Genomic DNA, 20,486 nt, shown 5'->3' with positions numbered 1-20,486 from the left:
TTTATTTATTCGGAATTATTTTCGAAACAACAAGCTCCGCCCATTATTTATTTCAGAATAACTCACACTTGATTTCCTCCTTTGTCTATAAAAAGCAAGTCGCGTGCCGTGTTATAATTATTGTTAATGATGATAGCAATCAACATAAACCACATTGTTTAAGATTGAATACTGATAGATGTAGCACAATAAATAATTTAGACACCGATAAATCATCCCTGCATAATAACGTTCTTATGGAATCTCACATACAATCTACTTTTAAATGTAAAATAAATAATGATTGTTATATTCCATTTACATATAACGGTTTGCATGTTATGCATTTTTGAATATCCATTATTTTATTGCCTAAATTGGAAGAAATTTGTGTTTACTTACACAAAATAGTTCTTTAGATATATTAGGCTTTTGTGAAACTTTTTTAACTGATAAAACGGAGATTAATACACTATCCATTTCCGGTTACATCATTGCAAGACGTGATAGGGCTATTTCTGCTGGAGGCGGTATAATAGTTTATATTAAAGATAGCATATCTTTTGTACGTGCAAATGATTTAGAAAGTGACGATATTGAATTTATTTGGCAACAAATCAACAATTTAAAGTACAAACTATATATAATTAACTGTGTTTATTGCCCACCAAATAGCCCTCAATCTTGGATTTACTCATTTGAATTACAGATAACTAAGGCAGACATGGACTATTGTAATTTGTATTCGACCGGGGATTTTTCAATGTTGAAGCCACAGAATGTGTCTTTTCCAACAAGAGTTACTGAACGTTCGTCATCAATATTAGGCCCTTTGTATTCAAAATATGATCATACCAAAAGTAGGCATAAGTGATCATTACCCATTATTTTTGACATTAAGCGTCGAACGTAAAATTGTTAAGACAGATGATCATAAAATTATTAAGTACAGATGTTTTAACAAATTTAATGAAATCAATTTTCAAAACGACTTAGCAAATGCTAATTTTGATATAGTTGAGTACTAATGAGGCAATAGAAGTATTTTATAACATATTAAACTTAGTTCTTAATAAGATTGCCACTATCAAATATAAAAGTGAAGAGATTACAACAACCTGGTTGGTACAATAAAACCGTAAAACAAGCAAGGTCTTTAAGGGGTATATATAAACGTGAATCTAATTGGCCACAATATAAGTGTTGGCGTAATGAATGTAATAGTGCAGCCAAAATGGCTAAAACATATTTTTCGAATGCGGTACAAAACAAAACAAGTGCGAAATCACTCTGGAAAACTATTACATTAGCATCAAATGAACACGGACAATCCTCTATTTTGCCAAACGTAATAAGGAAGGAAGATCAAATAATATATGGTAAAACAAATGTAGCTAATGCTCTTAATGACCACTTTTTTGACATCTCGAAACTTATTAAAAAGATTGATTTTACTGAAAACGATTTTAACACACTGGAAACATATCTAGATGCTAAGCTAGACTCTAAGATATTTTCTGTTCTGTTTATTACTTCATTAGAAGTTAGTACTTTAATTGATCAACTACATTCAGACAAATCTGCTGGGGCTGACGATATAGGGCCCAGCATTGTTAAACTTTGCAAAGAATTCATAATACAACGAATCACTGGTCTTATGAATAACTGTATATCACATGGAACCTTTTCAGACATGCTAAAAATGCAAACGTTGTACCTTTATACAAGGGGGAATCGGTACAAGATCCCAATAACTATATACCAATCTCAATTTTACCTACTATATTTAAAATATTTGAAATTCATATAGCTAAACAAGTGCATACATATCTAAAATCTACAGGTCTATTAAACGAAAGTCATTCGGGATTTTACAAATATCATTCTTACCAAACAGCATTGATAAATATAGTTGACTCGTGGCTTAAACAATTTGATAATGGAAATCTGGTAGGTACAATTTTCTTGAATTTTAAAAAAGCATTTGATCTTGTGGGTCATAGGGTTCTTTTATACAAATTAAAACTTTATCATTTTAATGATAGGTCATGCGACCTATTTTCTTCATATCTCCGAAATCGTGTTCAGTATAACAAAGCAGAAAACACTACCTCTACTTGTAAAAGCATCATTGTTGATGTTCCCCAAGGATCTATTTTGGGACCTCTTATATTTCTTATTTACGTCAATGATCTTTCGTTAAATCTTACATGTAATTCTGCAATGTATGCTGATGATAAAACATTGCACACTGTGGGAACAAATATTCAAACAGTTTAAAGTAAGCTACAAACAAATATTTCGATTGTAAATGAAACCAATAGCATGATTATTAATCCTCTAAAAACTACTTGTACGGTATTAGGGTCGAAACGGAGAGTTCAAAATTTAACACATCTAAAACTTAACATTTCAGATACGATGATCAAAACAGTAATTGTCAAAAACTTCTTGGCCTTTATACTCTATCTTGGAAACTACACATTGACAGATTTTGTTCAAACATGTCGTCTCGAATGTTTTTTCTGCAAAAAATAAAACCATATTTAACCCTTGAAATGCGTTACCTCTACTATAATGGTTATATCTCACCTATATCCGACTAAGCATGCGTAACTTGGAGTTCAGCGGCCAACACGGAAATTAATAGAATAGTGAAAATACACAAGCGCTGTGGTGCACGTATTTTAAATTAAAAGTAAAACACCAATTAAAGAACCCTATTTCAAGATTTAAAAGGGTTTACTTTCGAACAGCGTATTCACATTTTCACGTCAGTTATTGTAATTTAAGCATTTCACAATCAAACCCCAAAATACATACGTGACATAAGACGCCTTCACAAAATAATAACTATAACTTGCGATCTTGCGAAGTTGGGGATTTAAAGGTTGTGCGAATACCCAAAACAAACTATTTCAAACAATCGTTTGAATTTTCTAGCACAAACATTTGGAATTTGTTTCCATAATCTATACGTCAAAAAAACAATTTAATGCCATTCAAGAAAAAATTAAAAAGCTTAGCTTTCTCCCACACTTTATAAAATAAACTGAACATGATTCATGTTCGTTTAGTAAATAACCTTAGTTTAACGTTTGAATACTGTTCTTGCATAAATACTAATTGTTTTATGTATGGCATTTGTTTTTTAATTATGATATATTTCATTATTAGTGTGCATGCATATATGATTATTTACGTTTTGTTCTTATTGCTTAAGATGAACTATGATTTATTTGTTGTAAATTGTATTATGTTAGAAGACCTTGTTGAAAATATCAAAAGTATTTTACAAATTGCAAATTATGTTATTTTATCTGAAGTATTTCTTAACAAATCTATCTTCTTTAAATACATATTTTATTATTATTATTGCTATTATTATGTTGTTTGTTATTACTTCAGGTACCTGAGTCTAAACTTTATACGGTGTTTTTTTTAAGTCCTCTCCAAGAACATGTAAAATACAATGACATATGTTACTTGAATATTTTAACACAATGCGATGTTTAATGTTATTTAGGGGCCTGTTTTCCAATCGGATACGCAACATTTCCCGGGCGACGTTCAGGGGTTTGATACAACTACAAACTCTGTGAGTTATAATCGACAAATTATTTGTCGTGAAATAAATGCCGTCCAGCTATCCATGTGTACATGTATCAGTTTGTGGTCTGCTTGATTGAATGGGAGACATTTCTGTATTGTTGCTTCTTTGTATTATGCATGTACAAAAGACAGTGCGGTTTTCTGCGCTTTCTTTGCTGAATGCTGTTAATCAATAAAACTGTGAAATACTATTGTCTGTTGCAAAATTTTGTATTTGAATAAAGGCACCTGGTTGCCTTTCCCATATAAAGACATAAGTAGGCGAATGTTAAAAAGTCTAAGCCTATTTAAAATATGTGTTAAAGTATTTCATAGCTGAAGAATTATCGTACATTGCTTAATTTCACGTTGTTTTTGTTAAAGGATTTTATCCGCCAACCAACTCGAATCCATAGACGACGGTCTTTTTGAAGGAGTGCCGAATCTACAAATACTGTAAGATATTTTCAGAGTTTAAATACAGTAGAGATAACGAATGTGATATTATGATTTTGTAATTTTCGTTTTGATTCAGGCATCACTTCTTGTCCTTTTGAATTACAAAATGTTCAATTTACACATTTTTTGTATAAATGTTACGCAACTTTGACTAAATTAACACATTTCTTAAATATTAAATACTGTTGACTGAAATGCAGAACACTTCATAAAATAAAGCATTTTCTGTATACATATTACACAACTTTGATTAAATTAACAATTTTCTTTAATGTTAAATACTGTTGAGAGTATTGCGAAACACTTCATTAAGTAAAGCTCATGAAATATATATAAAACTAGTTCAGAATACCCATTTCTCTTTATATAGATTGACGTACCTGTTCTCGCAAAATACATGTTCGTACATAATAGTACACATACATGTATTGTTAACAAAACTACACGTTAAGTCAAGAACGTATAATACAATCTTTTTTAAAGGAATAGCTTTTGTTTCAGTTTGAATAATTGACTGTTTATTAGTTGAATTCCAAACTTGTTTTTCTATATTTTTTTTGAAAAAAATCTTATATAACTGATATTTAAGATTGTATTGTTTACTGGTCTGAAATATTGTATTATAAATGAATGGATGCAATTGAGGGTGCAATACTACATACGATGGTGATTTATGGAGACGCAGTTTGAGGTACAAATTAATCTGCAGCCCACCTGACTATTACTTTGAAACCATGTCAAATAAGCGTGGTGTTTTTCACGCCTTAAGCCCGCATTTAACACACGCCATGAATTAAATGAATAACTACATATTTAAGATTCATGAGGTTTCGTTTCAAAGTTTCATATTTTCTGGATGTACTATTTGCATTTTTTAGTAATAATACTGATTTTTCGGATGCGGATTTAGTAATAATAATGATTATTTGAATGCGGGCTAAATAACATAATTGTTAAACATTAGTTTCGCTGTGTAGTAAAAAGAGTCGTGAAAGATTCATAGAAATGTTATGGTCAAGTAGGAAAATTTCATATTCTTATACGGCTTGAGTGAAAAATAAGGATTAGATCCCTTGTTCCGTACTAAGGGGCGGAACTAAATATCTAATAATAATTGATAAATAAATAAAAAGTAAAAATGTTAGAATAAATATGTTATTATTATAACACCATTCATTTTCAACGTTATCGGGGACATTTTTTTTATGAATGTTCAACATTTTGTAAATTAAAACGTGTTAGATTTACATAGGGCTTTAAAAAGGAATACGGCAAATAATGGGAAATATTTTTGTTTTGTTTTATGCAAAACTAAACTGATTAAAGTTTTACGTAGACATATATATATATATATATATATATATATATATATATATATATATATATATATATATATATATATATATATATATATATATATATATATATATAGCTTTGATAGTGAAAACTATGTTTTCAGAGAAATCGATATTTCGTTATAATTTTATTATTTTACATTCAAAATGATGTTTTTACTAATAAATATCATAGCCACGCGCCAACCCACATGTGTATTGGACAACTTCAATTGATTTTTCATTAGGTTGAGACAATCCCCACATTCCCGAATATGTGTCGCCACATGTCCGTTATTTATTTAATCACGAGTTGCAGCTCTCATGCTTATTTTATGTGGTACGCATCAATTTGGTGGTTTCTGAGCATTCTTACTGTTAGAAAGGACACATTATATATATATATATATATATATATATATATATATATATATATATATATATATATATATATATATATATATATATATATATATATATATATATATATATATCAAGGTATTCGACTCAAAACGACCCGAATATAGGGTGCATAGCTTTGAACAGCTTTTACTTCTTCAATTGTGCAGCAATTTCCATGAACTCGGTCTTATTAAACGAACGAATAAAGTTCCTTTTCTGGAAATGTACATATCTTGCAATATGTTTTACAAATGCTGGATAAAATTTCAAGAAATAACACGATACACATGTAATCCGATAAAATCATAAGCGATCCGGTAATTGCTGAATCAATTTACCCGGAAATTTGCGCTGTAAACAAAAAATATTTGTCGGAATTTTAAAACCGCTGGCATGTTTCAATAAGAAAGACATTTGTCTTTCGAGGTTTAAAGGTTTAATTACTGAATGCATGGTGTTAACGTTGAAATGAGACTCGAAACCCTTAGCTATTAGTTAGACACCAATCGACTGTATTAAATATCATTTTTAAGTCAAATTAACTGTGTCACAGTGAAAGAGACATTAAGGCGATTGTGGCCAGTTTTGATCCAGATCAGCCTGCAGTTGCTTGAAAGCTGTTTGCCTAAAAGCGGTTTTCTGACAATAACAAATAGTTTAATTGGATATTTATTAGACTGCCCTTTCCCTGAGACCTGGCTCAAATAATAGTATTGCCATGAATCATATGAGTTTATTTCGAACATTAATCAAGTGTTTTTTTAGCTCCACTGGCCAGAGGCCAGCGGGTTTATGTCATGGTCATGTGTCCGTCGTGCGTGCGTCCGTGCGTTAACTTTTTTTTAAACATCTTCTTCTCCTAAACAACAAGTCCAATTCAGATAAAACTTCTCACAAATGTTCCTGGGGTGAACCTCTTTTAAATTTGTTCAAATTATGTCCCTGGGATCAAATTTGACTCCGCCCCGGGGGTCAATAAATTGAACATATGCTTATATAAAGCCTATTTTGTGCAAACTTTAAAAATCTTTGTCCATAACCATTGGGCCTATTGCTACCACATTTGGTATGTAGTTGCATCTAATAGTCCTCTACCAAATTTGTTCAAATTATGCCCCTGGGGTCAAATTTGACCCTGCCCCGGGGGTCACAAAAATGAACATATGCTTTTGTAAAGCCTTTTTTGTGCAAACTTTAAAAACCTTCTTGTCCATAACCGTAGGGCCTATGGATACCAAATTCGGTATGTAGTGACATCTACGAGTTCTCTACTTAGTTTGTTCAAATTATGCCCCTGGGGTCAAATTTGACCCTGCCCCGGGGGTCACAAAAATGAACATACGCTTAAATAAGGCCTATTTTTTGCAAACTTTAAAAACCTTCTTGTCCATAACCGTATGGCATTGGGCTACCCAATTTGGTATGTAATGACATCTCACAGTCCTCTACCAAATTTATTCAAATTATGCCCCTGGGGTCAAATTTGACCCTGCCCCAGGGGTCACAAAAATGCACATATGCTTATATAAAGCCTATTTTGTGCAAACTTTAAAAACCTTCTTGTCCATAACCGTAGGACCTAGTCTTCCAAATTCGTTATGTAGTGCCATCTTATAGTTCTTTTCTTAGATTGTTCAAAATATGCCCCCTGGGGTCAAATATGACCCTGCCCCGGGGGTCACAAAAATGAACATACGCTTAAAAAGGTCTATTTTGTGCAATCTTTAAAAACCTTCTTGTCCATAACCGTATGGCATAGGGCTACCGATTTTGGTATGTATTGACATCTAATAGTCCTCTCCCAAGTTTGTTCAAATAAAGCCCCTTGGATCAAATTTGGCCGTTCCCCAGCGCTCACAAAATTGAACATATGCTTATATTGGGCCTATTTTGTGCAAACTTAAAAACCTTCTTGTCCATAACCATTGGGCCTATTTCTACCAAATTTGGTATGTATTAAAATCTTAAAGTTCTTTTTTTTTCAAATTATCCCCCTGGGGTCAAATTTGACCCTGCCCCGGGGGTCACAAAAATGAACATATGTTTAATAAAGGCCTATTTTGTGCGAACTTTAAAAATCTTCTTGTTTATAATTATAGAGCCTAGGGCTTCTAAATTTGGTATGCAGTGACATCTAATCTTCCTCTACCAAATTTGTTCAAATTATTCCCCTGGGCTCAAATTTGACCCTGTCCCGGGGGTCAAAAAACTGAACATATGCTTATATAAAGCCTCTTTTCTGCAAACTTTAAAAATCTTCCAGTCCATAACCATTGGGCCTATGGCTACCAAATTTGGTATATAGTGACATCTTATAGTTCTCTACCAAGTTTGTTCAAATTATGCCCCTGGGGCCAAATTTATATATAAAAATGCTCACCCTTCCAACTTTAAGCGTCCAGTAGGACGAGGGATAGAAAGAGAAAGTCTTATGCTTGAGTACATTTCAACCCATGCGCATTGCACGATTTTTATGCCCCCCTTCGAAGAAGAGGGGGTATATTGTTTTGCTCATGTTGGTATGTCCGTCAATCCGTATGCCGTATGTCCGTCCACCAGATGGTTTCCGGATGATAACTCAAGAACGCTTAGGCCTAGGATCATGAAACTTCATAGGTACATTGATCATAACTCGCAAATGACCCCTATTGATTTTGAGGTCACTAGGTCAAAGGTCAAGGTCACGGTAACCCGAAATAGTAAAATGGTTTCCGGATGATAACTCAAGAACGCTTAAGCCTAGGATCATGAAACTTCATAGGTACATTGATCATGACTTGCAGATGACCCATATTGATGTTCTGGTCACAAGGTCAAAGGTCAAGGTCACGGTGACCCGAAATAGTAAAATGGTTTCCGGATGATAACTCAAGAACGCTTATGCCTAGGATCATTAAACTTCATAGGCACATTGATCATGACTCGCAGATGACACCTATTGATTTTCAGGTCACTAGGTCAAAGGTCAAGGTCACGGTGACTTGACACAGTAAAATGGTTTCCGGATGATAACTCAAGAAAGCTTATGCCTAGGATCATGAAACTTTATAGGTACATTGATCATGACTCGCAGATGACTCCATTTGATTTTCAGGTCATTGGATCGAAGGTTAAGGTCACGGTGCCCCGACATAGTAAAATGGTTTCCGGATGATAACTCAAGAATGCTTATGCCTAGGATCATGAAACTTCATAGGTACATTCATCATGATTTGAAAATGACCCCTATTGATTTTCAGGTCACTAGGTCAAAGGTCAAGGTCACGGTGACTCAACTTAGAAAAACGGTTTCCGGATGATAACTCAAGACCGCTTACGCCTATGATCATAAAACTTCATAGGTACATTGATCACGACTCGCAGATGATCCCTATCGACTTTCAGGTCACTAGGTCAAAGGTCAAAGGTCAAGGTCACGATGACTTGACTAAGTAAAATGGTTTCCGGATGATAACTAAAAAAGCTTACGACTAGGATCATGAAACTTCATAGGGACATTGATCATGACTAGCAGATGACCCCTATTGATTTTCAGATCACCATGTCAAAGATCAAGGTCACAGTGCCAAAAAACGTATTCACACAATGGCTGTCACTACAAATGACAGCCAATATGAGAGGCATGCATGTTTTACAAACAGCCCTTGTTTCACATAAAAAAAAACAGTGGAGCGATAAAGGGCCATCATGGCCCTCTTGTTTCTGGTCCCTCGGGATCAATGACTCCAGCACTTTCTTGTTGAGAACTGAATACTGCTTAAGGCGATGCTAGGGGCGTGAGAGATGTTGCGTCTTCCATTATCTCTCATGAACTGACTCAATTATACCGAGTCAGCAATATTTGACTTAATTTTTGGTTTGGTTGCTCTGACGAGGGATCGAACAATTTCAGAATCTTCCTATATGCCTAGTGGTAGAGTGTCGTCTTTATAGCAGGAGGATGTGCTGCGGTTTTGATCCCCAGAAGCGACATTGAAAACTTGCCAACTTTGTTATTTAAAAGGCTGCTAAACCTGATATACTAAGATAATGTGAATTTTCTCTTACATGATGGTCATCTGTTATATTATATAAAAACTCACAGCAGTGGTAAACAATGGGACAATAATTAATGAAAGCATTCTTTCATTTGACTTTGACACTTTGAGTTTGACATGGCCTAGATTAAAATATGTGACTTGACTTTGGGTCAAGTTCCCCAGGGGAACTACGTCCCGTACCCCCATTTTTTTCCTTACCAAAATTGTTTCGTACCCAATTTTTTTTTCGTACCCAATTTTATTTTGTTGCACAAATTTGTTCGTACCCGAATTTTTTTCGTACCCAATTTTTTTCGTAACCAAATTATTTTTTGGCATAATTTTTTCGTTTCCAAAATTTGTGTACCAAAATTTTTTTTCGTACCCACATACACTATTGTGATGATGTAGATCAACTTAAATTGATGCTTGTATATATATCCATCCTTTTCAAAAGCATCGTCACACCAGTACTGTCAGTACTTTGATTAAATGATTCAGTCAATTTAATGCGGATACGATAAAGCACTATTTCACGTTGATATCAATGAGTTGTGACATTTGAAGACATTTTCTTCTGTTTTCAAAACGAATTAGAATTTACTGCTATAATAATTAAATTGCATTTTTTTTTTCAAATTACAATTTAAAATATTTGTACCTTAGAAAAGCGAAGTTCATTTTGAAATTAAAATAAGTTTACACAATTAAAATCACAATGGTGTGATGTATATGAGCACGTTTAGTATATGTTTTTATGTTTACCAGAGTACAACATTCAATGTTTTTGTGTTGTTTTACGGTGTAAACTCAACCGCAAACTCACAGTCTAATGCAGTGTTATATACATAAATGAAGTATTTGGCAATATTTGGCATTTAAATATAAGTTTTAAAAAATGAATTTCTTGTATGAATTCATAAATCTTTGTAGATAAATATACCAATAGGATAAGTTTCACATAGCATGAAGCAGACAAGCATACATCTAATTTAACTTTTGCTCAAGTGGCTCACGACTAGACTCGCCCATGTAATGGTTTTACGTAGTTTCACGTGTAGCTTGTATTATCAAGAAACTAGTTAACTTATGGTGTTCTTAAAATCAACACCGGAAACATTTTCAATGTGTTAACCTGTATTGTTTAAATTGTTATTCCAAGGGCGTTGTTTGTTGTTACTTCAGGTATCTGAATGACAACCGGTTACGCAACATTTCTCGGGAGACGTTCAAGGGCTTGACTCAACTACACACACTGTGAGTTACACTAGACACACTATTTGCATTGAAATACAAACCATCCAGCTGTAATTTATATATGTGTTAGTCTGTGGTCTGCTTGATTTAATATATGCTTTTTTGTTCTTGTTGTTTCTTTGCTTCATGATTACCCTCTAGTCAGCTTAATTAAGTTACCTTCCTGGTAAAAAAGTTGTTAAACATTACATCCGAAAAATATTCTGACTGTTGCTCTTGGGGTTTTCGAATAGAGACACATGCTAGTTTTTGCTATATTAATACAGATGAATGTTTACACATTTTAAGGTTATAATTTAGTCTTTGATTAATTCTTTCATAGCAGTATAATCCTCGTTGATCATTTTAGTTCACTTTGTTCTAGTAAAAGGTATTTATCCTCCAACGATCTCAAAACCATAGACGACGCTCATTTGTGTAAGCTCATTTAAATATTCAACCAATGGTTGAGGATTCCCATTTCTTTGAAGATGGATCTGAGTTTCTTTTCTGGTATGGTACTTCGCACTTCGTTTTGAGTAGTTCGCTTGCGAATAATAAAGGTTAATAGTGGGATTCCAAAAATCGGTATGAAAAATTACAAGTGTTCTACAAATCCCTTAAAGATCGAGGACTGATGGCAAACGGTGAGTACTTTCCTTGAGATACAATAGTTGTACAATCAAACCGCATCAGCGCTGATAAAGAGTCCGCGGAAGAGTTTAATTAGCATTACATTTTTGCATGATGATATCCACTGTTTGATTTGTTATAATTGTGTAACAAAGCTCTCTTGAAATCTCACATGGGCAGGTCAACCAATAGATTCATTCGCGAAGACGCAGCGGGAAATGTAAATGCACTCTGAAGTACATACATAAATATGCGCAGCACAACACTTGAGGCTATTTATGAGCAACTTAATATCAGCCAATTCATGAAAAGATCAACGGGACAACACCGAAGAAACCCGAAATCATTTTACTAAGTGATAAATATAACCATTATTTCATTATGTAAAACAACCAAGCACAAATTTCAATTGCATTATTGTTTCACACTGATAAGTAATACGCTGTTAATTGAGAAACATCGTGACAATTGCAAATTAATTATCTATATTAAACTCAATAGTAAACAACATGTATTGTTTTGATCATTTTCAAAATGATTGTTTTTGTAATGTGTTTAAATATTACTTATACAATTATTTATCTAAGTCTTGCGTTATTTATAGAGGATAGCGCAGCTCCTAACCAGACTGAGCAATTGCGCAGACTGGGCTTAAACTGCGCCGGCTGAAACGCCATAAGACCCATGTTCGCATGTCGCTACCCTGAAAGTGTGATTTGAATATGGCCAAAGAAATATGTGCGTTAATTAAGTATAAAAATACTTTATATGTTCATGTTGAAAAATATACTTATAAATAACCATGTGAAGACACATATGATGTGATCTACCGTAATATATTCTTTATTTACGAACATGCATGTGTGGCTTGAATTTAAATGCACTTAATAAAACACATGTCATGTGGTAAATATGTGACTAGCAAGTGAAAAATAGCAATTAAAAGTTAAAGCTTTGTTTTTAATTTAATTATTTAAAAAGGTAATAATCTAACTTTATTTCAAAGTCGGGATGTATGTCGAGTACCTTTTTCATAAAGATATTTCTTGTTTAAACTAAGTTTAATCTTTGTAATCATAAGTAGTGTGTATGTGCATCCTGTATAAATTAAAAGAAATGGTAAATCATTGTCAGTTTCTTCCTTGATGTTCTTTGCAAAATCTCCTCACTGTAGACAATTAAAAGTAAATTAATCTGGAGTTTTTGTCTTTCACGGCCGTTCGATAGGTCTATGTTAAAAAGTCGAACTTTGTGCCCTGTGACTTTGTGCCCTGTGACTGTAATATAATATATATATAATGTAATGTTTGTTGTTGCTTCGGGTAGCTGGGTTACATCTTGTTACGCAACATTTATCGGGCGGCGTTAAGGGATTTGATGAAACTAACCACACTTAAAGTTGCACTAGACACATGTTTTGAAATAATTGACGTCAAGTTTTCCATGTAACCATGTGTCAGTCTGCGGTCTGCTTGATTGGATTAAAGAACTTGTCTGTTGTTGTTTATTTGTTTTATGCTTTCCCAATAGACTGTCCGGTTTTGTGAGTTTTTGGTACGAATTAATGACACTGTTTATTGTTCTGAATGCTACACAATAGTTTTGAATATAGAAATCTACTAGTATTTCCAATATTAAGACATAATCAGATGAAAGTTAACCAATTATTAGCTTATTCAAAAAAATGGTCATCGACGATTGCTTTAGTTAACTTCTTATTATTAGAAGGTATGTATACGACAACGAACCTGAATCCACAGATGACGGTTGTTTGGAGGAAAGCTGGATATAAAACATTATCGTTAAACGTTTTTATAGTTGAAGTTGTGTTTAGGTATCACTGCCGATCGTTTTCAATCGAAAAACACGTCATTAACAGAATGTCTTAGTACATTTGCATTTTGAAAAAACATTGACAGAAAACTAACATATTTCTCTAATTCTACGAACTTTTGACAATAGTGCATAATACGTTTTTTATACTTGCTCATTGTTGTCTGTAAATATATCGTTCAGAATAACCATTCTATGAAAATAGATAGACCTAATTCGACGACAAGTCTTGTGTTTCGATATATGTTCGAAAACGTTCTGATGGGGCGTTCATTCCTAATTGTATTGCACAATGGTCTGAACCAGTTTATTTAGTAAAGTAACGAATGTATAGGATTGAGGGCTCAATTTTTTAGACAATCACGATTAATATTGAAAGCAGTCTGAGGTACGCATTCAACTGCTTGTCTGTGATACAGTCCTCCAAACTAATGCCTTGATAACGAGCACAATGTATTTCAACAGCGGGTGATGTCACGACATTGCACACACGTCATGAATCCAAAACATAAAATCAACTTAAAAATGCATAGGGTTTTATTAGAATTTTCCTTTTTCACGGATTCAATATAATTTTAAGAAGGATTTATTTATGGTACATATACAGTCGAAACTGACCTAACGGCCACCTGAATTTACCGGTAACCTGCAGACAACGGTCAGTCTGGAATCCCCCCCGACGAAAAACACTCTATATTACACCTGAATTTAACGGCCACCTGTCCATAACGGCCAACGGCCACTATATTCAACTCCGAAATTCATATTTGAACTGAAATCAACGGTCACGCGTCTATCGTCTCGAGTCGCGAAAATTAAAAACACTGCACATCATTTGTCCGTCTATTTTGCGATTAAAGCGTTTGCTAGCGGTAATTGCCTTTGATATTATAAAAGCGGCCCGCTGCGAGTAAACAAATAATAAGGTGTTGAGAAGGTTTGTTTTCCCGGGATAATTGTGGGGGTTTCTTCAACAGAAAATATGTCAGAGTTTTTGACACGTTTAAAGTAATAATCGCTAATTAAAAGACCGCTAATTAGTACATTGTACTTACAATATTGATTATCGATTTTAAAATAACATTTTCGGATCATTCTTTAAAAGAGCTTTCTAGCGTTCACAACACTTTTAAAAGCAATCGGAATAATAAATCACGGAATAATAATGAGTGGTGAACGTAAGTTCCCCACATTAGAGGAGCGAGTCACGTGTTTGAAACTGTTTGAATCTGGAAAAAGTTCGCGTGTAATAGCAAGTGAGCTCTGTGTTGGACGTACGCAAGTGCAGAGTGTTCTTAAGCATAAGCGAGAAATTATGTAGGAGTATGAATCGAATGCAAATGTGAGTTTGAAGCGTTGTATTTTGTATTAGGTTGTTGAATTAAAATGCTTTTTGTGTGATGTTTGCGTACGAATAAATTTTAACGAATTTTTGCGTCTTTTTCTTATTAGAACGGTACAATATCACCGTACTATCGGTTTATGAAAGCGAATCCGCTTTTTAGACTTGTACTGACGTGACGTCAACGGCACGTGACAAGTTTTATTTATTGAATGATCAAGATGCATGAGTAAACAATTATACTAGCGTTGATAAAGTCATTGCTTTAGTTTAATTACAATATGAAATTAAATCAATCTATAAGATATTATTCTGTAGTTTTCAATGTACGTAAATTCTGTTATTATGCTTAGTAAACGGCAATGAGCATTCGTTTAACACCGTATGCAAACGACTGGGTTGGGTAACGACGTAGCAATACTACCAACTGACAAACCATCTTAAAATTGTGATCCGAATTCAACGGTCACCTGTGGACAACGGTCACTTTGGTCATTTCCCTTGACTGACCGCTCAATTCAGGTTTGACTGTATGCATCTATAAAGACGTCAGCACCCATTTTGGGAATTTGTAAATTTTATTTTAATACAACATTAGGTAATTGCATCGATACTTATAATTAAATAATTTAAATATTTGTTTTTATTAAGATAAAACACAACATGTATCAGTCTTAAGTAGAATAACATTCCACGTAAGCGTTTATTTTTCATGACAATATGCTAGTGCATCGGCACATTAATGCTTTGAATATGACAACTGCTGGTAAAAGCATTTCTTACTTCTGAATATTTCTATGAATACAATGCCTCTGTTTCATTGTATCATGCTCACAATCTTAAGTGTAAGAAAAAGGCTCCAGTTGTGTTGCACTACTCATAGAAAAAACGATTAAATAGTAAAACGCCAAATTATAACTAGCACACTGACTGTTATTATTAATTGACGACGACTAAAGTTGTATTTTTCTATATGTTCGAACATGTTCTGATGGACGTATTTTAGATTGTTTAACCATATGCACATTTTATTCGAAATGATACGACTGAGGGTTCAATGCTATAGTTGAATGCGATTAGTGGTGAACGCAGTTTTAGTTCCGAAGTAAACTTCATTACCTCGATACAGTCCGCCACACTTTTGCCTTCAATGCAAGTACAATACATATCAACAGCGCGTGATGTCACGCAATTGAAGACACGCCATGAATCCAACAAATAACATCAAATTGAAAATGCATGGGCTTTTGTGAGAATTGTTGAATTTAACGAATTCAACACTTACATTTAGAAGGATTAATTTGCGGAACATTTTTTAATCTAAAGAAATTTCAGCACTAACCTGTGTGAACTGACACGTATAAGCAACTTATGGTCGAAATTATTTGAGAAATGTATGTGCGAATGCGGGACGTTCTAAAATACATTTTAACACAATCGTATTCGTGTATTCGAAGGATTCGTTACCGATTCAGTGTAAAGTTAGAACATGTCATTTGCTTATTCGGCTTGAATTATGAATACGAATATGTGTCATTTTCCTGTAATCAGTGCCGAAAAAAAGATTATTAATGAATAAATACATTAGGTAGAAAGGTATTAAAATAAATCAATATCTTTCAAAACAACATGAATATCAAAGTTATAGTGAACAAACTGTTTAGCTTATATATAACGGTCTATGTTAAACATATTATTTAATATATAAAACTTCGTTCAAATTTTCTTCAATACAGAATGAGACCGGTTCATTATTTTATTCAGCCGCGCAAAGTGACGAGATATACACTTGCGTAGGAATATGTTGGAATGTACATTGTATAGGTAATCTACACGTATATTTATGTTCAGAGTTATGTGGCATAGTTTCGTCAATGTGAAATGATTCCTTATTACTATTCCTTATTCGGTTAAAGGATGAAATAAGGAACCAGTTTCTTTTTTCTTGTAGAAATTTGGTCTTGAAAAAAGGAACTGTGTTACTACATTGAACCCGAAGTATGCTGGAAATCATGTTTGTTGTTCATTCGAAGAACAGGAACTGGAGTATTACTTAAATATGTTCGAAAACAAAATATAACAAGAACGTATGACAGAATGTGTATAGTCGTTTTTACAGATGTGTACACATGAATTAAATATATGTTAAACTATATTGTATCTTATATTGGTTTGCACAGGGGAATAAGAACTGGTTCCGTTTCTTTATTTAATGGGACAATTGCTCTAATTAGAAATCTGTTAAAACACTTATTTCGATATTTAAAAACAAACTATCATAAACGTTAACAGTGTTTTTTGTGATATTCCACAGATATTGTTAATTGAGAAATTTAAGCAGTCCGTTCTTAATCATTAAAAGGTGGGCACAGTTATTAATTTTTCTCACTGTTTTGTGGTATGGTTTAGGCAATATTAATAACATGCTAAAATAGTGTTAACTGTTTCTAAAAGATAGTACTAATTATATTTTTTATTTAATTAATACGTGTACTTCTACAATTTGGTTTTAGTTCAGGGTGATAAGAGCGAATAAAATTAAACAAATACAGGTACGACTTTTCCTTCAAAATGTGTCTAAACGACTTTAATATATTCTTGATATAAAGGACTTTCATTATACAGAACATCATTGAAACACGTTGGTCTTATCACTTGGTGCCGTTGTTTATTAAACATTAATCGATCTGTAATTGTTTGTGGAGAAAGATTATAAGAGTAGCTTGGTCGCTATATCAAATACTAAATCAAATGATAGGTGCTAGTATAAATATTCTCTATTCAAATATAATTATCAGTGCGTACATTAAATATTATGTAGTCTGCATAGCGGTTCGTAAGAACGAAACACCATGTCATGAGATGATTTGAAAATACACGATACATTTTTATATGAATTTGCATGGTAATAATTTGAGTTTTATATAAACCGATTATATAAAAAAATTGAACGAAGACCCATAATGGATGATGCTTTAAATTTATGATCGCATTTACAAATTAGAATCGTTGATTGTCTTGATTTGGGATATTAACGGAGTGATTATTTAATTGGTTGAATTGTATGACTTTAAAACGAGTTGATTTACTTTGGTGCTACACATTAAACGGAAACGGAAAGATTTATCGAGTGGATATCTCATCAAAACTTTAAGACGCTTCCACCTTTTGTTGTCAATTAATATTCGGAGATATCACTGTTTTCTATAGTTACAGCAATCTGATCAGTGTTAAAAGTAGCCCTTTGGCTTGATCGGGGTTATCAATACTGTAACTTTATCAAAGGCTTTTGGTTAATATATAATAATCGTCATTATCTCTATCATCTTAAGTCTAAGTATCAATACCTCCTTCATCAGTAATTGCTTGATTTTTAGGGAGGTAGAGTACTATAGTTATCGGGAATATGCAAATAATCACAAATGATGTAGTACAGTATTAAAACCTTTAAATTGTTTTAGTGATGCACTGATATATTCAATATGCATGCCTTGATGTGCCACAGCGTTAACCGTAGTCCTGAATACATATTAAACCGTTTGCACTATATATAAAGATATATATTGGGACGTTGAAAACAGGTTGTCATTTTTGACACTAGAATAACATATTCCCAGCCAGTTCAAGGTTGTTTGAGTTTTTCGTTGTAAACTAAATGGACAAAAACATAAAAACCAATTCGATGTTAATTATATAAATGAAGTAAAGTCAAATTTACATAGTGTGTTTTACAAAATGACTTGCCTTTATTTATCAATGTAGCCCATCTTAATAGATCAATATACGATTGCAGTGCTTTCACATAGCAAACAGCAGGCAGGTATACCTGCTATTTTGCAGGAACTCACTGGAGATAATTCTGTTTGCTTACCACTTACCACTTACAGTAGTTTATGTGTTGTTTGTATTACAGTAAACTTGTTATATTTTAGTGTTCTTAAAATCAACACCTAACCCTTCTTAATGGGTTCGCTGTATTGTTTGAATGTTTAGTCACATGGCGCTGTTTGGTTTTACTTCAGGTGGCTGGGATACAACATGCTAGGCAATATTCCTCGGTCAGCGTTCAGCGGCTTGACTCAACTAAAAGAACTGTGAGTTAAACTAGACGCATGACTTGTATTCAAATACATACCGTCCAGCTGGCCGTTTATACGTGTGTAATTCCAATGTCTGCTTAAATTAACGGAAGAACTTTCTTTATTGTTGTTCATTTGTTATATGATAGCTTTCTGGTAAGAATATTTTTTATCAACGAAACTATGACATCATGCGGCTGTTGCTACAAATAGTAATTGAATAAAGACATCTGCTAGTCTTTCCCATATAGACGTATACGCAAACGCATTTTAAACAATGCATAGCTTATTTAAAATAGTTAATCAAGTGTTTCGTTGTAGTTTATGTATCGCTTTGGTTGCGATTATTTCTGTTTAAGGTCTTTATCGGGAAACGGTCTCGAATCCATAGACGCCGGTGATTTTGAAGGATTGCCGAACATAACCAAACTGTAAGACGTATTTAGACTGAAAATTTGGTACAAATAACTAATTAAAAGTTTATTAGTATTATTATTAAACGCTACATTCAAAAGGCAAAAAGCCCAAGTGGACATAATATGCATTCTGTGTTTACAAAGTAAATAATTTACGATTAAAAAAGTAATAATGCATGTTATTGAAACAATACATACATGCATAATTTAATAATAGGTTATTATATTTACAAATATGTAATTAGTTATGTGTGATAACTTCAAATTTTGATTGAGCATATTAATTTAAACCATATATGAAAAATATTTCTATGTACATAGTGGCAAAATGCTTGAGTTGCACCATATCTCATTCTCATCTTGAATAAAATTATCATTTAATATTTGTCTAACATTAGATAAATTCCATATCATTTCCAACATCTCGAAAAAACTAAGTTACAAAGCAAGTCCTTATGTAATAAACACCAGATGATTATATTAGGAAGAATATTGCAATCATTTACTAACATCAATAACTTTTTAAGGTAATTTGTTTTCGGATGTTCTTATCAATTCAATTCAATATTTAATAATGTTAGATTATCTGGCCGATTTACAATTAAGACAACAAAGTTCATCGTATACAAAGCTTTTTTGTGCATCTTTTAACAACGAGGATTTGTTTACAAAATTGCATATTTACACGCTCTGCGGACATACCATTAACAAATCCCCAAACTTTACTGCCAAAATTCAAAATTGGAGTTATAAGTCTATCAAAGAGATTTAGTTCGTGGCTCACAGAAATATCACTAAATTAAAATAAATATTTATTCATTCTAAAAATGCTTTTAATGCCTGTTCTGAAAGCGTAGTTTGTGCTTTCGAAAAGGAACCTCCGGAAGTAAAAACGATTCCTAGATAATTAAATTTGCTTTCAATATCAGTCAGTTAACTGCTATAATAAAAATGTTCAGAAGTTAATCGCCCACCTTTTCTTAATATCATAATTTTAGTTGCATCAGTGTTTACAATAAGTTTCCAACGCTGACAATAATGTTGAAGTAAATTTAAGCCTTTCTCTAATTCTTCTGCCGTGTTGCCGAGAATAATCATATCATAAACATTAAGTAAAATAAACATTTTTTAAGCATTAACATCAATACTGCTAATCCTTTAGG

The 20,486-nt window shown here is 33.0% G+C and overlaps 1 protein-coding gene across 1 annotated transcript in view; it reads left to right on the top strand.

Moving 5' to 3' along the window:
• LOC127838465 (slit homolog 1 protein-like) overlaps nt 1-20,486 on the top strand; it is a 94,297-nt gene that overhangs the window by 53,543 nt on the left and 20,268 nt on the right. Inside the window, exons 4-8 of the mRNA XM_052366249.1 lie at nt 3,506-3,577; nt 3,955-4,026; nt 10,970-11,041; nt 18,851-18,922; nt 19,267-19,338. Of these exons, the coding sequence (XP_052222209.1) occupies nt 3,506-3,577; nt 3,955-4,026; nt 10,970-11,041; nt 18,851-18,922; nt 19,267-19,338 (360 nt within the window). The remainder of the gene's footprint in view (nt 1-3,505; nt 3,578-3,954; nt 4,027-10,969; nt 11,042-18,850; nt 18,923-19,266; nt 19,339-20,486) is intronic.

This window comes from Dreissena polymorpha, chromosome 7, assembly GCF_020536995.1.
Source record: "Dreissena polymorpha isolate Duluth1 chromosome 7, UMN_Dpol_1.0, whole genome shotgun sequence".
Lineage (NCBI taxonomy): Eukaryota > Metazoa > Mollusca > Bivalvia > Myida > Dreissenidae > Dreissena > Dreissena polymorpha.
Note: the sequence above shows the minus strand (reverse complement) of the source record. Positions and strands in the feature narration are given on the sequence as shown.